This window comes from Mauremys mutica, chromosome 1 (genome assembly GCF_020497125.1).
Source record: "Mauremys mutica isolate MM-2020 ecotype Southern chromosome 1, ASM2049712v1, whole genome shotgun sequence".
NCBI lineage: Eukaryota > Metazoa > Chordata > Testudines > Geoemydidae > Mauremys > Mauremys mutica.
Window position 1 is genome coordinate 191,741,269 of NC_059072.1, and position 17,133 is coordinate 191,758,401.

Below are 17,133 nucleotides of genomic sequence, written 5' to 3' on the forward strand. Positions count from 1 at the left end.
ATTTAAGCCTTTATAGTGGATACAAATGGGTAATCTTTTCTCTGTATGTATTAAATTGGTTAATAAACTTCAGAAAAAGAGGCCTATCAATACCCAGTGGAAGTTCCCTGATTAAACACTACAAATCTACCCAGAGGAGGAATTCCATGCATTCTACAGAGGAGAAAAGTGAACTCTGCACACCAAGGAGTTATCAATATCTTAAATCTAGTGTGAGGTAGTTATCATTCCCACAAAGCAAAAGTGTTCTGTACCAGAGGCAGGGTGACTAGTGGCTAGGCCTGTGCGTGCTGTAAGAAGCATCTTTCTAACTACCACTGACCCAGTTCATTGCACTCAGCATCAAGTGCCACCTGCAATACAACCTACATGAGCTGGCTAAGATCTTTTGTCAACCATAGTTTATACATTTTCCAAATTTACCTCTTGCCTTCCCTATTACTCCTCTGCCTCTAGGGTGACCAGATGTCCCGATTTTATAGGGACAGTCCCCATTTTTGTTTTCTTTTTCTTTTATAAGCTCCTATTACCCCCCACCTCCCCATCCTGTCTGGTCACCCTATCTGCCTCCCTCTCTCTCTCTCTCGTTGTCCTAGAAAAGAGAGAAAAAATGTTACAGTCCAGTATGCCTTGCTATAGAGACAGTGATATCAGTGCTCTCAGAAAAGGAAGTCTTAGATTCCTACTGCATTAATTTGATATTGAAGAATTTGTTCAGAAGGAGACTGCTCCCTCATGGCCCATGGATTCAAGATAGATTTGTCCAAGTCAGTCCTTCCTTAAAAGTGTATCTGTAAGTCCTGATTACCTCGGAACCTACAATGCTGTCTCAGGAACTTGCATCTCAAGTAGCTCTGTCTCTTCTTTGGCTTCTCATTGGCCTGCAGTATATTTACCAAACTCACAGTCCATTCTGGAAGCAGAGGGGGTTGCAGTTTCGCTATATCTTTATGATTAGCTGGCTTGAGGTAGTTCTTTCCAGAAACAGCAATGTCTCTGATCTTAAACATTTTCCTAGTCCTGAGTCTTATTAACCCAGGGCCGCCGAGAGGAGGGGGGGAGTGGGGAAAGTGGGGCAATTTGCCCCAGGCCCTGGGCCACGCAGGGGCCCCCCCGAGAATATAGTATTCTATTGTATTGCAACTTTTTTTTATGGAAGGGGCCCCTGAAATTGCTTTGCCCCAGGCCCCCTGAATCCTCTGGGCAGCCCTGTATTAACCCCTTGTCCGAAGATCCTCCAGGAACTTTCTGACCCTGGATAAAACTGGGGGCTCTTTTGAAGACAGTAAGGAAAAGGACAATCAACAACATTACGGTATTGCCAAGTCTTGTGATTTTTATTATGAGTCTTGCAATATTTGGTATTTTTCTTAAAGTGCCACCTCCTAGAGTTATTGGATTATGTGAGAATCTCATATTAAAAATAAAGTTTTTAACCCTCATTCTTTTGCAGAGAAAAGCTTGAAAACCTGACTCCTAAAAGCTGAAAAAAACAAAGCAAACAAAAACAAACCCAACATTTAATTTTAAGTGGGTAGATATGGAAACTAGTGTCACAGACTAGAAAAGGTTCCGTATAATCTTCCATTAATACTTCAGATGGACACTTATCGTTCTTTAGATTAAACTTTATGTTCTGGAGGAATAATGTAACCTTTATGTATAGATAAAATACTACATAGATCTTATCTAGTGACTGACTTGACTGCTCAGACAACAGACATTCTTTCTTACCTTTAAATGTTGTTTCTCTGATGGATGTTTAGTCTCTTTGTTAGTGTCTCATTTGTGAAATATTTTTTTTTATAGGGGACTGTCCATTTTGTTTTCTGCATAACAATTTTCACTTTAACTAAGCTTGCATGCAAGTCCTTTCTTTCCTGAATCTTCTTTCATTCCAGACAGATATCTCAGCAAGATCACTGCTTGTTAGTACATTTTATTGTAAGTGCTTTACTTACAATAAAAGCACTTATGTTTATGTTAACATAAACCTTCAACCTTTCTGGATTGGCATCCCAAGATTCCATAATTCCATTGGTTGCTTGTCTGGTCAATAGTACTGTAAGCAAGTATCAATTTAATTTGAGAATGGCTGTATCCAATCAGAGGAAGAACATTTACAGATTTAAAAGTCTGTTCTAGTTTTCCTATCCACATAAGTCCTGGTACCTCACTGTTGCATAGATGCATAGCTCTCATTTTTTAAAAATACTATCTTATTATCCTATCTGTATAATTAAAAGTTAACCAACTACCATAATACATTGCAGACCTTTAGGTCAATAGTGAATTATGATCTTATGGCCTATAAAAACAGGGCAATGATATAGTATCCTTTTTTCCCTTTCAAGCTTTTCTCCTTCCTCTTAGCAATAATTGTCAGCTAGGAATATTCCATGATTAATCAGTAGTTAGTCTGTTAAATGTCAGCTCCTTGTGTCTAAAATGTCAAGCTGAATGTTTTCCTCTTATAGTGACCCACTGGAAAAAGGTCTTTAAGAATAGTAGAACCTGTAAAGATCAAGGCTTTTTACATGTAAGGTTTAGAGCAGTGGTCCCCAACGCGGTGTCCGTGGGCGCCATGGCGCCTGCCGGGGCATTTATGTGTGCCCGCCTAGTGCCCAGCAGGGGAGAGAAGCTGGGGTCCCAAGCCTGCTGCGGACAGAGTACTCCAGGGCTGCAGGCTGCAGGCACCAGCTTTCTCTGTCCCTGGCAGGCGCGGGGCTGCGGCTTCTCTCTGGCTTCTCTGGGGCTGCAGGCTGTAGGCGCCGGTGTTCTCAGACCACGGCAGGCACCGAGCCCTTCTCTCTGGCTTCGAAGCTGGAGAGAAGATGTGGCTCCGCCCCTGCCGGGGACAGAGAACTCCGGGGCTGCAGGCACCGGTGTTCTCAGTCCCTGGCAGATGCGGGGCCGTGGCTTAAGCCGGAAAGAAGCCGTGACCCTGCACCTGCCGGGGACAGAGAACTCCGGGGCTGCAGGCTTCATTCTATGTTAAAGTAAGAATAATAAATATATTTGGACCAGCAGTTCAACAATGTTTTACTTTTTTTAAATTAATAAGATGAAAACTGTTTATGGTATTTATTTTGTAAAAACGCCTTAATTTTTCTTACAGGTAGATAAAAAAGAGCAAATTCACATGGTAAGGTGAAAGAGTAATTGCCGAATAATTTAATTTAATACCTTTTACATGTAAAATTACACTTTTTATCTTAGCGATTCATATATTAGGTAATATTAAATATGATGTTTTTCATATTATTTAATGTACAAATACAAAATAAGCCTTGAAAAATTGCTGGTGCCCGTCACACTCTTCTGAAAACATGAATGTGCTACTGGCCACAAAAAGGTTGGGGACCACTGGCTTAGAGCATGCATTCTTTTGGGAAAATTGAATTGTTTGTCATGCATAAATTTTGGAAAATATTGATATGCTAATACGAATAACTTCTACAAAAGGAGGGCACACACAATTTGTAAGGCAAGCTCTGTGGTTAATGAACATCAAGCTTTATATCTTTCTTATAGAAAAGGAATAGGAGAGTGGTAGATGGGGATTATTTTGAGATTTAACATGATTTTCTTCTAGCTTCCAAAACGTAGTTTTGCCCTTAACCAAAATGAACAACATCTCTCATTCTTGTCAATGGGACTGAAGCCACAGGCTGCCCTCAGGCAAGATGGCCACCATTTCCCTACAGTGTTAGCTGATAAAAGTGAGGATTCCCTTAGTAAAGGTGGCCACCACGTCCCCTTGTTTCCAATGAGGCAAAAGCCATCCTGCCATTCGGAAAGAGCATGGCCCTTTAGTCACTATTCATGTGATCCAGGTGGACGAAAGGGGAATGTTCAAATGCAGGACATGAAACTGAGGTGGGGATCTGGAAGATGAGTGACAGCAGGGGTGAAGGATGTGGAAGGTATAAGGAATGTAAGTAGAGATAGTGATAGGGAATGTGGAGGGATCAGGAATGGAGACTGGGGAATAAATAGGGACAGGGGGATGTGGTGGGGTGATAGAGAGAGTCTGTTGGATGCAAGAAAATGAAGCCTTGTTTGAACCCAGTTTTCTGAAATGATAGTGGACATGCCTGGCAGCTAGACCATGATTAGCACTTGATCAGGTGCACCCGTTATCGGCCACAGATACTTTTAGGTGTAAAGAGACCAAGAGAGCATGTTTGGAAAATGTGGGAGAATAAGAGATTGTGAAGGGAAGGGATTGGTGGGTGGGGAAGGAGGCAGGAGGCTAACAGAGCCTGAATTTTGAGAGCAATAGCATGGCATGTCTCCTGCCATAGAAGTTAGAAGAGAGTAACTCCTGACCCTCTGAGTAGTATTGTGGGGCAGGAGGGCATATTTGTGTATATATTTAAGGTTGAATTTTCAACCAGTAAGGAAATATAGATATTGGCAGTGGGAACTTCCCCAAAAAAGTAAAAAGTCCAAAGAGAAGAGTGGAAAAAAGTCCCCCACTGCAGTTTATAATTTTTTACAATCTCCCATTTTTGGCTTTGACTCAAGTTTTGAACTCTTATGACTGGCAGTATTGGGCTAGCTCAAGATGCACTGTGTCGGTGGCCAAGAGAAAATTATGAGTCCCAGTCTCAGTTCTTCCACTGACTGGTGTTACTTCTGGGCACTTCATGGTTCTTGTTATTGAGCAAGGCCTCCTAGCACATACTTTAAGAAGCAGGCAAGTATTATCCACCCACTTAGTGACACTGCTTTGCTGAAGTAGTTCTGGGTACTTGGCTTAGCTATTTGTAACCATTGGACAGCAATCCCCTCCTAAGCCAGTAATACAATCTAATATTTTTCTCCTGTCTAACAAATACTTGTGCAAACCAATAGTAAAATGTGTCACATAGTGACTGGTTTACACTGAAGATAACAGCATATTGCTGCTATTGGTTATTGCTTTATCTCAATTTGTAAAGGCCTGTGCTGTGGACCGATGAGAGGGTCAGTATGGTTCTACAGGATGCAGTTTGAGGGTTTTTTTGGTTTGTTTGTTTGTTTTTTGTTTTTTAATCTAGGAATACACTGCATGCAAAATACTACAATCTCTTAAAAGAATGTTAAAGTTGCAAAGTCCAATTTCAAACATAAAAGAGGCCAAAATTAAGGTGACTAGGACAACCATAAATTTGCCAGCTGTTGCATATGCATAAAGGTACAACCTTTAGTTATATGATCACACACTATTTTTTCCAACAGAACTCCTGCCTTATTCAATATACAAGATTGATGGTGTTGTGAGAATGAACCAGGATTGTTTAGTGAATAAGGCTAGAGGACCCCTGTCTCATTTACTTTGGAAGTTGGAATGTGGGAAGAGAATGAATCAAAGGACTGTAAGAAGAGAAAGGATAGTCTTGTAATTAAGGTAGTTGATTGCCATCCAAGAGAACTTCCTTTGGTCCCTAGATCTGCAGCAGAACTCCTTTATGATGCAATACAGGCAAGTTGCCTAAAGCAGAATCACAATTGCAACCAAAGTTAATGGGAGCTGTGGTGGTTCAGTACCTTAGGCTGTGTGGTCTGAAGGAATGAGCACAAGCTTAAAATCAGAGTTCATCCTGAGTTCTTACCCTGGCTTTGTCACATATTTACTTACTGGCATTAGATAAAATACTCTGTTTTAGTTTTCCCATCTGTAAATGGGAATATTAATACTCTCCTATCTCTCAGGCAAGTTGTGAAAGTAAATTAACTAATGTTTGATACACTGAAGCACTTCTGAACACCATAGAAAAGTCCATGATGAAATTAATAATTCCATATGCAGTGTAAGGCTTAATTAGTGTGCAGTTACTAATGTATGGGTGGGTCTGGGGGATTGGTTCTGCTTTAAACAGGGGGTTGGACTAGATTAAACTCCTGAGGACCCTTCCAACCCTGATATTTTATGATTCTATGTGCTGATGTAGCCAGAAATCCTGTGAACAAGTAGTATGTGATCACATAATTGAATTATTATAATGCATTTGAAAAACTGAGGTGAATTAAGGTTAAACAGGCAACCTTAAATTTGGCATTTTCTAGCTTAGTGTGCTCAGCTATGTAAACAATGTTCTTATATACTTTTTTTTAATATGAAACATTTTTATAACTCTCCCACTAACTTCCTGCAGAGACACTAAAAGGTACTTCTCAGCAAGGGAAACTAAATTAAACAGAACTGAAGTTTGCAGTGTAAGCCTTTCTGGAGCTATGATGAGACAGAAAAGTTAGGGGGATCTTCAATTTTTTACTGGCATAGAAAGTTTTTAAACATTGTAATTTTACAACTCATTTTAATTATTTTCTTAATTTAAAAATAATCCCTGTTCTGGGGATGAGACGTACCATGTAAAATGTTGGGGGAATTTGTTTCTTTTGGGGGAAATTTGGTGTGTGCATGCATGTGTGAGTTAGAAATCAGGATTTTATTATGGGAAACTGTCTTAAGCCCTGACTTTAGAGCAACTACTAATACTGTAGAATGTATGACATGCAGGTCAATGGTTCTCACATAGATACCACATTTTGCATTGAGAACCAAATTGGGAAAATCTGGTTAAAAATGAAGTAATATTAGTGACCTGCCTCTATTTTATGCCCCTAAACTTTTGACCATGTCTTATCTTCTTCCTGCATGGATGCAAACATCCTTAGTAGAAACAGAATTTATTTATTTATTCATTTATTTATGGATAGTTCCATATCTAAAATTTTAACATGAAACAGTCTTGTATTGTTCCAGTGGTCACTGAATTTAATAAACAGGAAAGAGAGATAATGGGTGAAATTCTTCACCGATTTGTTCTGCATGAAATCACATTTACGTCATTGGGGTTACACCAAGGGTAAGACTATAGAGTTTGTCTCAAAATAAGCAGCAAATGTTTAGAGTATTGAAATTTGTTAGCTTTGTCAAATATACTTGACACAGCGGTCACCACTGTAACCACTTGTGTTTGCCTTAAAAGAGGCTGTATGGGATGGTAGCAATAGACAACAGTGACCACTATAGTTAGGGGAAATCATGGAAATATTTTTGGAAACAATTTTGTTTTCTCACACATTACTTTCTAAACTATTCAACTATCAGGCTAAAATTTTTCATGCTTTACTCTTTACTTCAAAATGATTTGTGTGGGTGGAAGACTGAGCAAAATCCTAATAGTATAACTATATAGAAAAAATGGAAATAAGATGTGTGACCATCTTTATCTTAATCACTTTGCTTATATGTTGTATCCCTTTCCCCCAACCTTTGTCTATTTTTGTATGTTTGTTTTTTATCTTTTTTAAAATGTGTTCTTTGGGACAGGAACTGTGTTTTTAAAGCACCAAGCACAATGGAACTTGTATTCTGACTGAGGCTTTAGCACACAATAATTTAGCATTAGTAAAGGCTCTGGTCCTGTAATGTTGTCCATGCATATGGACCCTTGCATCCATGTGGATTTCCAGTTGTCAAGAGTCCACCTGCATGGATCTCTTCAGGATCAGGGCCTCAGTTTGGAGAAAATTGTTTTAATAGTTTTGCAGTTATGAAAGGTTAAATTCAGCAGGCTAAAAAGGTTTAGACTGATTCATAGTTAACGTAGTATAGGGCATTGGTCTGTCTTAATATCTGAGTGATCTCAGGGCATGGCTACACTACAGGTACTACCATGTCACAGCTGCAGTCTATAGCAATAAAATTGCTTTTTCTGTCAATAAAGGTAATTCATCTCCCTAAATTGCAGTAACTAGGTCAGTGAAATAATCATTCCATTGACCTAGCCACGTCTATCCCGGGGGCTAAGTTGGCTTAACTGTGGCACTCAAGCATGTGAATTTTTAACACCTCCTAAGATACACTGCTAGTTCAATTTACATTTTAAGTGTAGAGCAGGCCTCAAACTCAGGATCATTTCAATATCAATGTTTTAAGGCATAAGTACAAAGGAGCAGAAGTAATGTTGAGATTTCAACTTGAACATTTCATGTCTGCACACCTGAGTGCTTGATTTCTTTGCCTTAATATTATGTTCATGCTGTTTGTTTGTTTTTTCATAGGATGTATTTAACTTGATAATAATGCAAGGTGTGTATTCAATTTTGACCTACAATGTTTTAAAAAATAAGTCCCACTCTGCAGTTCATTTTGCTGTGTTGTCCCATGGATTTTGAAATAGTGCTGCTGATAATCCCAATGGAATAAACATGAATGAACTTTTAAAACAAAAAGGACATTTAAAGATAGACTGCTATGTAATGTTTCTGATGCACAGTGAGTAATATAATTTATACTTTTAACAGTACAGCCTCAGATAATACATCTTAAAAATGAAACCACATTTGAAAATGGTCAAACAACACTGATATGTGAGGCAGAAGGAGAACCTGTCCCAGAAATTACTTGGAAAAGAGCCATCGATGGAATAACTTTTTCTGAAGGTGACAAGGTAAAGCAGCCTTTCATGTATGTTTCTATAGGATTAGAGATAAAAAGTCTAAATGTGTATTGTCTTTTTTTTTAATAAGTAGAAAACTAATGTAGAAAACAATTGATAGGCTTCTATTAGAACTGGGGGATGTTTTATGTTTACAAGGTCATAGCACTGTGGTATAAAAATCCTAACATTTTAAATGAAAATATAAAACAAAATATGCTGTCAAATTACTAAAAGTTGAACTGTCAAAAATTGGAGCTAAACTTTTAAAGGTGTCCTCTTATTTTGGGTTCTTTAATTTCTTGGTGCCCATCTTGAGACATGTGGAGCTTTAGGTGCCCAGCACTTCTGAAAATCAATCTGCAGGTGTCCAAATTTGGGGACCCAAAAATTGAGGCAGCCAAAATGAAGAACATTTTTGAAAACTTCGTCCTGAACATTTTGCACCTTTTCTTTACTCCTCTTATCTATTCTTCTCTCCTCATTTTTGCCTTTTGCTCCCAACTTTCCTTCATACAGCTCAGAGAGACTCTTCACCCCACCATAACTGCAATACATTTGTTTCTACAATGTTTTCTTTCATAACTGAATGGGATGGGAAAGGATAAGATTCTTCCAGTATAAACAAAAACATAAGTAGATGGCAGTTATTGTGGGAACAAGAACTGTGCAGGAGAGGAGTGATGAAGGGCAGAGAGGTATTAGAAAAAAGGCATAATTTTACCCCTAATCACATCAACCACAAGACTCCAGCTGATTGCAATAGGAGCAGGAGCAGGGCCACAGTCAACTATTTAACAATTCCCTTTCAGTGGTTTCACAATGCTATTTGCTTGCTGGTATTTTTTTTTCTTTTTTCATGTACATTTTGGAGTTTCTCTGCTTCATTTGAAGGGAGTGACATGGCATCTTGACTGGTGGCAAAAATGAGACTATTGAGTACAGGAAGCAGAGCAGATTGATTGTAGTAGCCACTTAGGTTAGAAATATTTCCATATCCATAGTACCATTACTGAAAAATAACTGTACAGTGATTCTGCCAGTCAGATTCTCCCAGAGCCAAACAGAGTACAGGGAATTAGTGAATGGAAGAAAAATACATATTTTTGCCTCCTCAAGGGTCTGATCTAAAGTGAAAAGAAATTAATGGAATTACCTTCATTGACTTCAAGTGGGCTTTGCTTGAGACCCTTTACTCCCTGCACTCTGATTGGATGAGATATTCCCATTTCAATAAAACCATATGCACTCAGACATATAATTTTATATCACAGTCTTTGCAAGAAATATAAATTAAAACAGAAGCAAAATTCCAACTGAAATATTTTGGATTAAATTTTTCCAGTGGTAGCATCCTTCTATTGCATGTACAAAGGGCAAAATTTCTGGTGTTGGAATGTACCTTAGGATAGCTTTGCCATATCAACCAGTGAACTCAAATAAATTCCATTAATAGCTTGATAACTTTTTGTGCAATCTGGACCTAAGTATTTCCCTATATTTCATACAGTATTATGCTTTCCATACATTGTGTGGAAGGTTAAAACTCTCTGTGTGTCAGTATTAATCCTTGTTGCACCTCTTTCTTTTTAGATTGTGCATCAACCTAAAAAGGTAGTGATGAACAAACTCAGTTCAGCTACCTTTTGTATGCTTGACACGTTGCACATAAAAAGTCAAAAGAAATGGGAATCGAGAGGGTTGTACAATTGCCTTTTGCTTTTACCATTGAATATCCCTCTTACTTCATTCATTGCTCGTCCGGACAATATTTGATGGGGCAGAGATTAAATCACCGGCTTCGAAACTTGGCTATTCAGTTTGAAGTTTACTTATACCTTACCCAACTCACTTGTATCTGAACCTTATTACAGTTGCATGGTGGAAATTTCATAACCAGTGGTGTGTCCTCTCTGTATCTGTTTACATTTACATTTAGATTGTATCCTGAAAAAGGAGTTTATTTTTAAAAAAGAGCTTTTATAGATACGTTACTTTTAACACCCAAATGAAACATTAGATCAACAATTCTGACCTACATAGCACAGACTATAAAATGTCTCCAATAATTCCTGCACTGAGCCCAATAATTTATTGTTCAGCTTTGTGGGTAGTATTTATTTAGTCTGTTCAGGGAGCTACCTGCACTGTAAGTGAGGTGAGCCTTCTCTGTCACTGATCTCTACCGGCTAAAAACTAATATTGGAATACATTGCAACAATGTATATTATGACTTGACTTCTGAAGTTCTAATTCCTTTGAAAAATATTAGCACATATAAATAAATAGAGGACACTTATGTGATTGTCACTAGTTTTAAATGTAGCCATTTTTTTTGGCCTAGATTGCTGTGGTATACTCACTAGCTTAGCTTTAAGCACATAAGCTCCACATTCACAAACTATGGGCACAAGTATGTATCCCAGTTAGATTTCTCTCTCATTGAAAGACTGTAGCTAAATTGTCTCAATTGTCTCGTACTGCTAGCAAGTAGGACATTGTGGCCATTTGCTTTATTTATTTAAAGTTAGCTATTTCCTTCCTTTGGAAATGATAGAAGTATTATATCACAAGCCAGTTTAGCCTGTACTAGAAAAGAAGTACATTTTGCTACATATTAAAGTCTCTCAATAGACAATGTCATTTTTCCATTGGTAATATTTGTCATACTAGTTATTTGTTTCTCATTAAAAAAAGAATGGAAAGATGCCACCATTTTTAGCATTTTTTTCACCAAGTATATTTGTCAACAAACATGTATAATGAGTGAGATTACAGGGCTTCTGGGCTACAAAATCAACCCAATATATGCTAGAATGTGACTCTTGAGCAGTAGTTCTTAACTTGTTCTGCTTGTTCCACTTCATGCTATTAGATGAGCTAAACCTGAATGAGAAAATAAAGCTTTTCAGTAATGACTCTTATACTAATTCTTCTCAATAATAGTAAGAAGAAGAATACTGGTAAAGGCCATATATTTTTGGTTATTTCTGTATCTGGTACCCTCCTCTTTGGCAGAATGTAATCTTTAAAAAAAAAAAGTTACTAAGTGGAGGGTTTGGTTTTTTTTAATTTGATCCACTATTCTGCCATGGATAGAGTTTTGACTGCTGTGCAGTAGATTATTTTCCCAATCTGATTGAATTATCTCTAATTGAGAATGAATAACCAAGAATAAATTAAAAATATGAAGGTTGCTCTGCATTTTTTATTTAGATGAATCATCTATTTGAAAATAAATATTAAAATTTCTTGTTCAGCATTTGCAAATCAAATCTAGGTCCTAAAAGTTTCATGGGGAAATTTAGAACTGTAGATTCCATCAGTAATATTTAGAACCTAGAGTATAAAAATGTTTTAAATTGTGAAACATATTAATATTAAAATTGCAAAAAGCACGAGTGCTGTATAGATATAGATATGCATTTAAACAAACAAACAAACAATTATTTAACACACGACACAGACACTTAGGACCTAATCCAAAGCTGATGGAAGTTAACGTAAAGAACTCATATTGAGTTAAATGGGCTTTGGAGAAAGCTCTTGTTTAAGTAGATAAGGCTATATTATTACAAATGTATGTCATTAAACATATTTGTGTTCAAACTATTGAAAGTAGTTCTTTAAAATGTTAGAGTTCACAATGAATTTGGTCTTCATAAATAGATTCTTAAGCTGCAAATGCTGTTAAGAGCGTAATATCTAGTTCCTTGGCCGTTACTGGAAGCTTTTGCTGCCCCTTTTACTCAGTCCAGTTTTGTAATTACAGTGTAAAAGCCTTATCAAGTAAACAGCTTACTCTTGTGATAACTTTTTTTATTTTACATTAAAATGTTTAACTGATTTTTTTTCAAAGTATATAAATAGACCACTACAATTACTATTAAACAAAATGTGTATGTTATACAGTACAATTAAAATATACTGAGAAACCAAGTGTGGTCCCTTTTTAACTCCTCAGCTTGTATAGCTGACTAGCCATTCAAGAAGCCCCTTGAAGGTATGTGTGGAGAAGCAGTAGAGTGGCCTGTGATGCCCACAAGGCCTGTGGTTTTCCACCTATCCAAGGTGTCACCCCATTGGTGCACTACAGCCATGGTGGAAGGGTAGCCAGGACAGAATCCAGTCATGACAAGGAAATATAATGGATATATTCTATATAAACAAACCAACCAAAACTGTACCTTCATTATAGGTGGTATCATAAATATAAAGGGAAGGGTAACAACCTTCCTGTATACAGTACTATACAATCTCTCCTCGCCAGAGGCACAAACTCCTTTTACCTGTAAAGGGTTAAGAAGCTCAGGTAACATGGCTGGGACATGACCAAAAGGACCAATAAGGGGACAAGATACTTTCAAATCTGGGACAGGGGTCAAGGCTTTGTTTTGTCTGTTCTTTGTCTGTTCTGTGTGCTTGCCGGAGACAGATCAATAAAGCAAGCAAGCCAACTCCATTAGTATTAGTAAGTACTAGTGAAGGAATGTGTTAGCTTACTTTTATTTTGGCTTGTGATTTCCTTTATCTAAGAGGCAGGTTTATACCTGGTTTTGTAACTTTAAGGTTTTGCCTAGAAGGGAGATCCTCTGTGTTCTTGAGTCTTCTGTTATTCTGTAAAATACTTACCATCCCGATTTTACAGAGGTAATTCTGTTACCTTTTCTTTAATTAAAATTCTTCTTTTAAGAACCTGATTGATTTTTTCATTGTTTTAAGATCCAAGAGTTTGGATCTGTGTTCACCTGTATCAATTGGTGAGGATATATTCTCAAGCCTCCCCAGGAAAGGGGGTGTAGGGGTTTGGGGGATTATTCTCAAGCCTGCCCAGGAAAAAAGTGGTTTGGTAGATAAAGATAATAGTGTAATGTAAGGATTGGATGTAGACCGTATGCTATTTAACATTTTTATCAATCACTTGGAAGGAAATAAAATAATTACTGATAAAGTCTGCAGACAACACAAAGATTTGGGAAGTGTTAATAATAGGTTACTGATAAAGACTGCTTAGTAAAGTGGGTGCAACCAAACAATATGCATCTTAATATAGATAGATATAAACGTATGCATTTAGGAACAATGAATATAGGCCATACTCAGGGCGGGTGCAAGGATGTTTCGTGCCCTAGGCGAAACTTCCACCTTGCACCCCCCCGCCCGTGCCCCCACTCTGAGGCGCCCCCCCCCCAGGGCAGCTCCCCACCTCCACCCTGAGGCGCTCCCCCCGCGGCAGCTCCCCACCCCCCCACCCTCCGTCCTGAGGCACCCCCTCACCCCAGCTCACCCCTGCTCCGCGCACGAACACCCCGAGCATGCCGTGGCTGCTTCACTTCTCCCATCTCCCAGGCTTGCGGTGCCTAAGCTGATTGGCGCCGCAAGCCTGGGAGGCAGGAGAAGTGAAGCAGCCACGGCGTGCTCCGGGAGGAGGCTGGGTAGGGTTGAGCTGGGGCAGGGAGTTCCCCTGTGTGTTGCCCCCCCCCCCACTTATTTGCTGCAGGCGGCCTTCTCTGCGCTCCCCTGCCCCAGCTCCCTCCGCCTAAATGCTGGCGGCGACCGGGGCGGCTGAAGATCCGGCCGCCGCGGTCGCTGTTGAAGAAAATGGTGCCCCCCAAATCCCTAGGTCGCCTAAATGGTTGCACCGGCCCTGGCCATACTTACAGGATATGGGACTTTATCCAGGGAAGCAGTGGCTCTGAAAAAGACTTGGGGGTCATGGTAGATATTCAGCTGAACATCAGCTCACTGTGGCCAAAAAGGCTAATGTGATCATTGGATGAATAAATAGGAATGAACAGGAGCAGAGAGGTTATATTACCTATGAATTTGGCATTGGTGTGACCATTATGGAATATGGTGTCCATCATTCAAGAAGGATGTTGAAAAATTAGACAGTTTGGAGAAGATTAAATGATTGGAAATTAAAAAAAATATATTTTTTATTGAGTTAATGGAGATACCCTACTCTTAGAAGAGACCTTGAAAGGTCATGGAGTCCAGCCACCTGCCTTCACTAGCAGGACCAAGTATTGATTTTGCCCCAGATCCTTAGGTGGCCCCCTCAAAGATTGAACTCACAACCCTGGGTTTAGGAGGCCAATGTTCAAACCACTGAGCTCTCCCTCCCCCTAGCAAGGAAAGCATGCCTTGAGGTGAAAGACTCATAGAGCTCAATCTGTTTAGCTTATTGAGGGAACGTTAAGGACTGTTTCATCACTATTTATAAGTGCTAACGTGGGGAATAGATATTTGATAAGAGAAGGCTCTTCAATCTTGCAGACAAAGGTATAATAAGATCCAGTGACTGGAAGTTGAAGTTAGACAAATTCAGACTTGAAATAAGCCCTCCCCCTCAGCTTTTTTTTACAGCAAGTAGAGCTGGTTGAGAATTTTTGGACTGAACATTTTTCATTGTAAAATACTGATTTGTTGAAACCTACTTTTTTCTGGAAATACAAGTTTCCACAAAAATTTTGTCAGGAAAGGATTGTAAGGTCCAAGATGGAATTTAGAGAGAGAGAGAAAAAGACCATCCAGTCCTATGGTTAGGGCACTCACCTGAACTCTGGGAAACCCAAGTTTAAGTCCTGTGCTGTCCAATTTGGTGCAGAGATGTGATTCTGGGTCTCTCACAGCCCAGGTGACTGTGCTGACCACAAAGCTGTAGAGTTAATGTGTGTCTCTGTGTCCCAATGAATATTTACACATAGGAATAGCTCCAGCAGGAGCCATTGAGACAGACTAGATCAGACAGAGCAGGTACTTGAATCTGAGGCTCCCATATCTCCAGGGAGCTGGGCTGGTTTCTGGGTCTCTCTCTTTTCATAAAAAGTTATTTGTTTGGACCAAGCCCTAATTTAATTTATTCTTTGGCCTGATCTCTAAACTTGCTTAAATACTAAGTTTACATTTTGTTCATACATTATGCAAATGAATGGCTATATCCTGTCTAGTTGAATTTCAAGTTTAGAAATGTCAGCCATTTAATCCTTCTGCTAATGTGCTAAATACACATGAAATGGATGCTGTCAAGTACTTTATGGGTTGTAATATGTCATGTAATGTTTTCAATAAAGTTCTAGAAGCTTATAAATGACATTTCTTTCTCTGTGTTATATGCAGTTTTTCTGTGTTCATATTGGTCCCAGGATATTGGAGAGACAAGGTGGGTAAAGTAATGTCTTTTATTGGACCAGCTTCTGTTGCTGAGAGAAACAAGCTTTCAGATTTACACAAAACTCTTCCTTAGGGTATGTCTACACTACAAAATTATGTAGACCTAATTATGTTGCCATACAGCCACCAGAGTAATTAGATTGCTTTTGCCATGTCCACAGTATGCTCCATGTGTCAGCAGTGCATGTCAGCACCAGGAGCACTTGCAATGATTTAACTGTCAGCATGGGGCATTGTAGGACACCTTCTGAAAGGCAGCAACAGTCGATGTAAGCAATGCAGTGTCTACACTGACATTATGTCAACCTAACTACGTCGACCGAAACACTATGCCTCTCGAAAAGATGGAATTATTAAGTCGGCATAGCAGGTGAGTTGCATCAGTGGGAGTGACATTTTAGTGTAGATGCTTACAGAGTTAGGTTGACGTAAGCTGCCTTGTGGTGTAACAGTTAAATATATGGAGACATGGAAGGCTAAAGAACAAAACATAGTTGGGGGAGGTAGGGGATTATAGATTGTTGTAATAAACCATAAATCCAGTGTGTGTATTCAGTCTACCCAGGGCTTTGGAGCGGAGCCCGGAGCTGGAGTGCGGAGCAGCTCCGGAGCAGTGGAGCTGCAGGTTTTTGCCTAGAGCTGGAGTGGAGCCTGAGCATAGCTCCAAAGCCCTGGTCTACACAATAAACACCCCCACCAGCTTTCCCTCCCCCCCCCCCGCCATGACTAGAGAGGTGTTAACTGGCCATTTTGCCTTGAATATGTTTTAACTGCTTATGCTAACCATCTGTTCCACCTTGTATTTACTCTGTGTATGTCTGCACTGCAATTAGACTCCTACGGCTGGCCCACACCAGCTCACTCCAACTCACCAGGCTAAGGCTAAGGGGCTGTTTAACTGCAGTGTAGATATTTGGGCTCAGTCTGCAGCACAAGCTCAGGGACCACCCCCACCTCGCTGGAATCAGCTGGAATAGGCTGCCATGGATTTTTAATTGAAATGTAGACATACCCTCCGAGTACATTTTCCAGACCTGAAGAAGAGCTCTGTGTAAGCATCAAAGCTTGTCTCTCTCACCAGCAGAAGTTGCTCCAATAAAAGATATTACCTTACCCACCTTTAATTTCTTTCCCTACAAATATATGTTTTTTTCCCCACTGATGATTTTCCCTGTTACACTGACAGAAAATGAAATTAACAGGTTTTAATTTTTAAGCTTTTTTTAATGCACCTGCATCTCCTGTCATATCGGTAAAGCTTGGAAATAAATGTTAGTTAACTGCTGCTACAGCAAAAAACACAGTGACACAAAGTATTGGTTTGTGGATTTGGGTAAACAGCAGCTATTTTATGTTTCAGTGATTTTCATATAGTTTTTCAATAGCTATTGTTTCTTTAACTAAGAATGGCTATTGTTTCTGAAAATGCATTCAGTTGTTACAGTCATACAATGAGCATAGGATAGGAGACATGAAGTAGTGTACTGTAAGGTATCACCCAGAAATTTCTGAAATATGTAGC

General features: G+C 39.2%; 1 protein-coding gene across 1 annotated transcript in view; it reads left to right on the plus strand.

Annotated features, from left to right (window-relative positions):
* The window catches only part of NCAM2 (neural cell adhesion molecule 2), a 262,107-nt gene that overhangs the window by 61,270 nt on the left and 183,704 nt on the right, over positions 1–17,133 (plus strand). Inside the window, exon 9 of the mRNA XM_044996057.1 lies at positions 8,302–8,447. Coding sequence (XP_044851992.1) covers positions 8,302–8,447 — 146 coding nt within the window. The remainder of the gene's footprint in view (positions 1–8,301; positions 8,448–17,133) is intronic.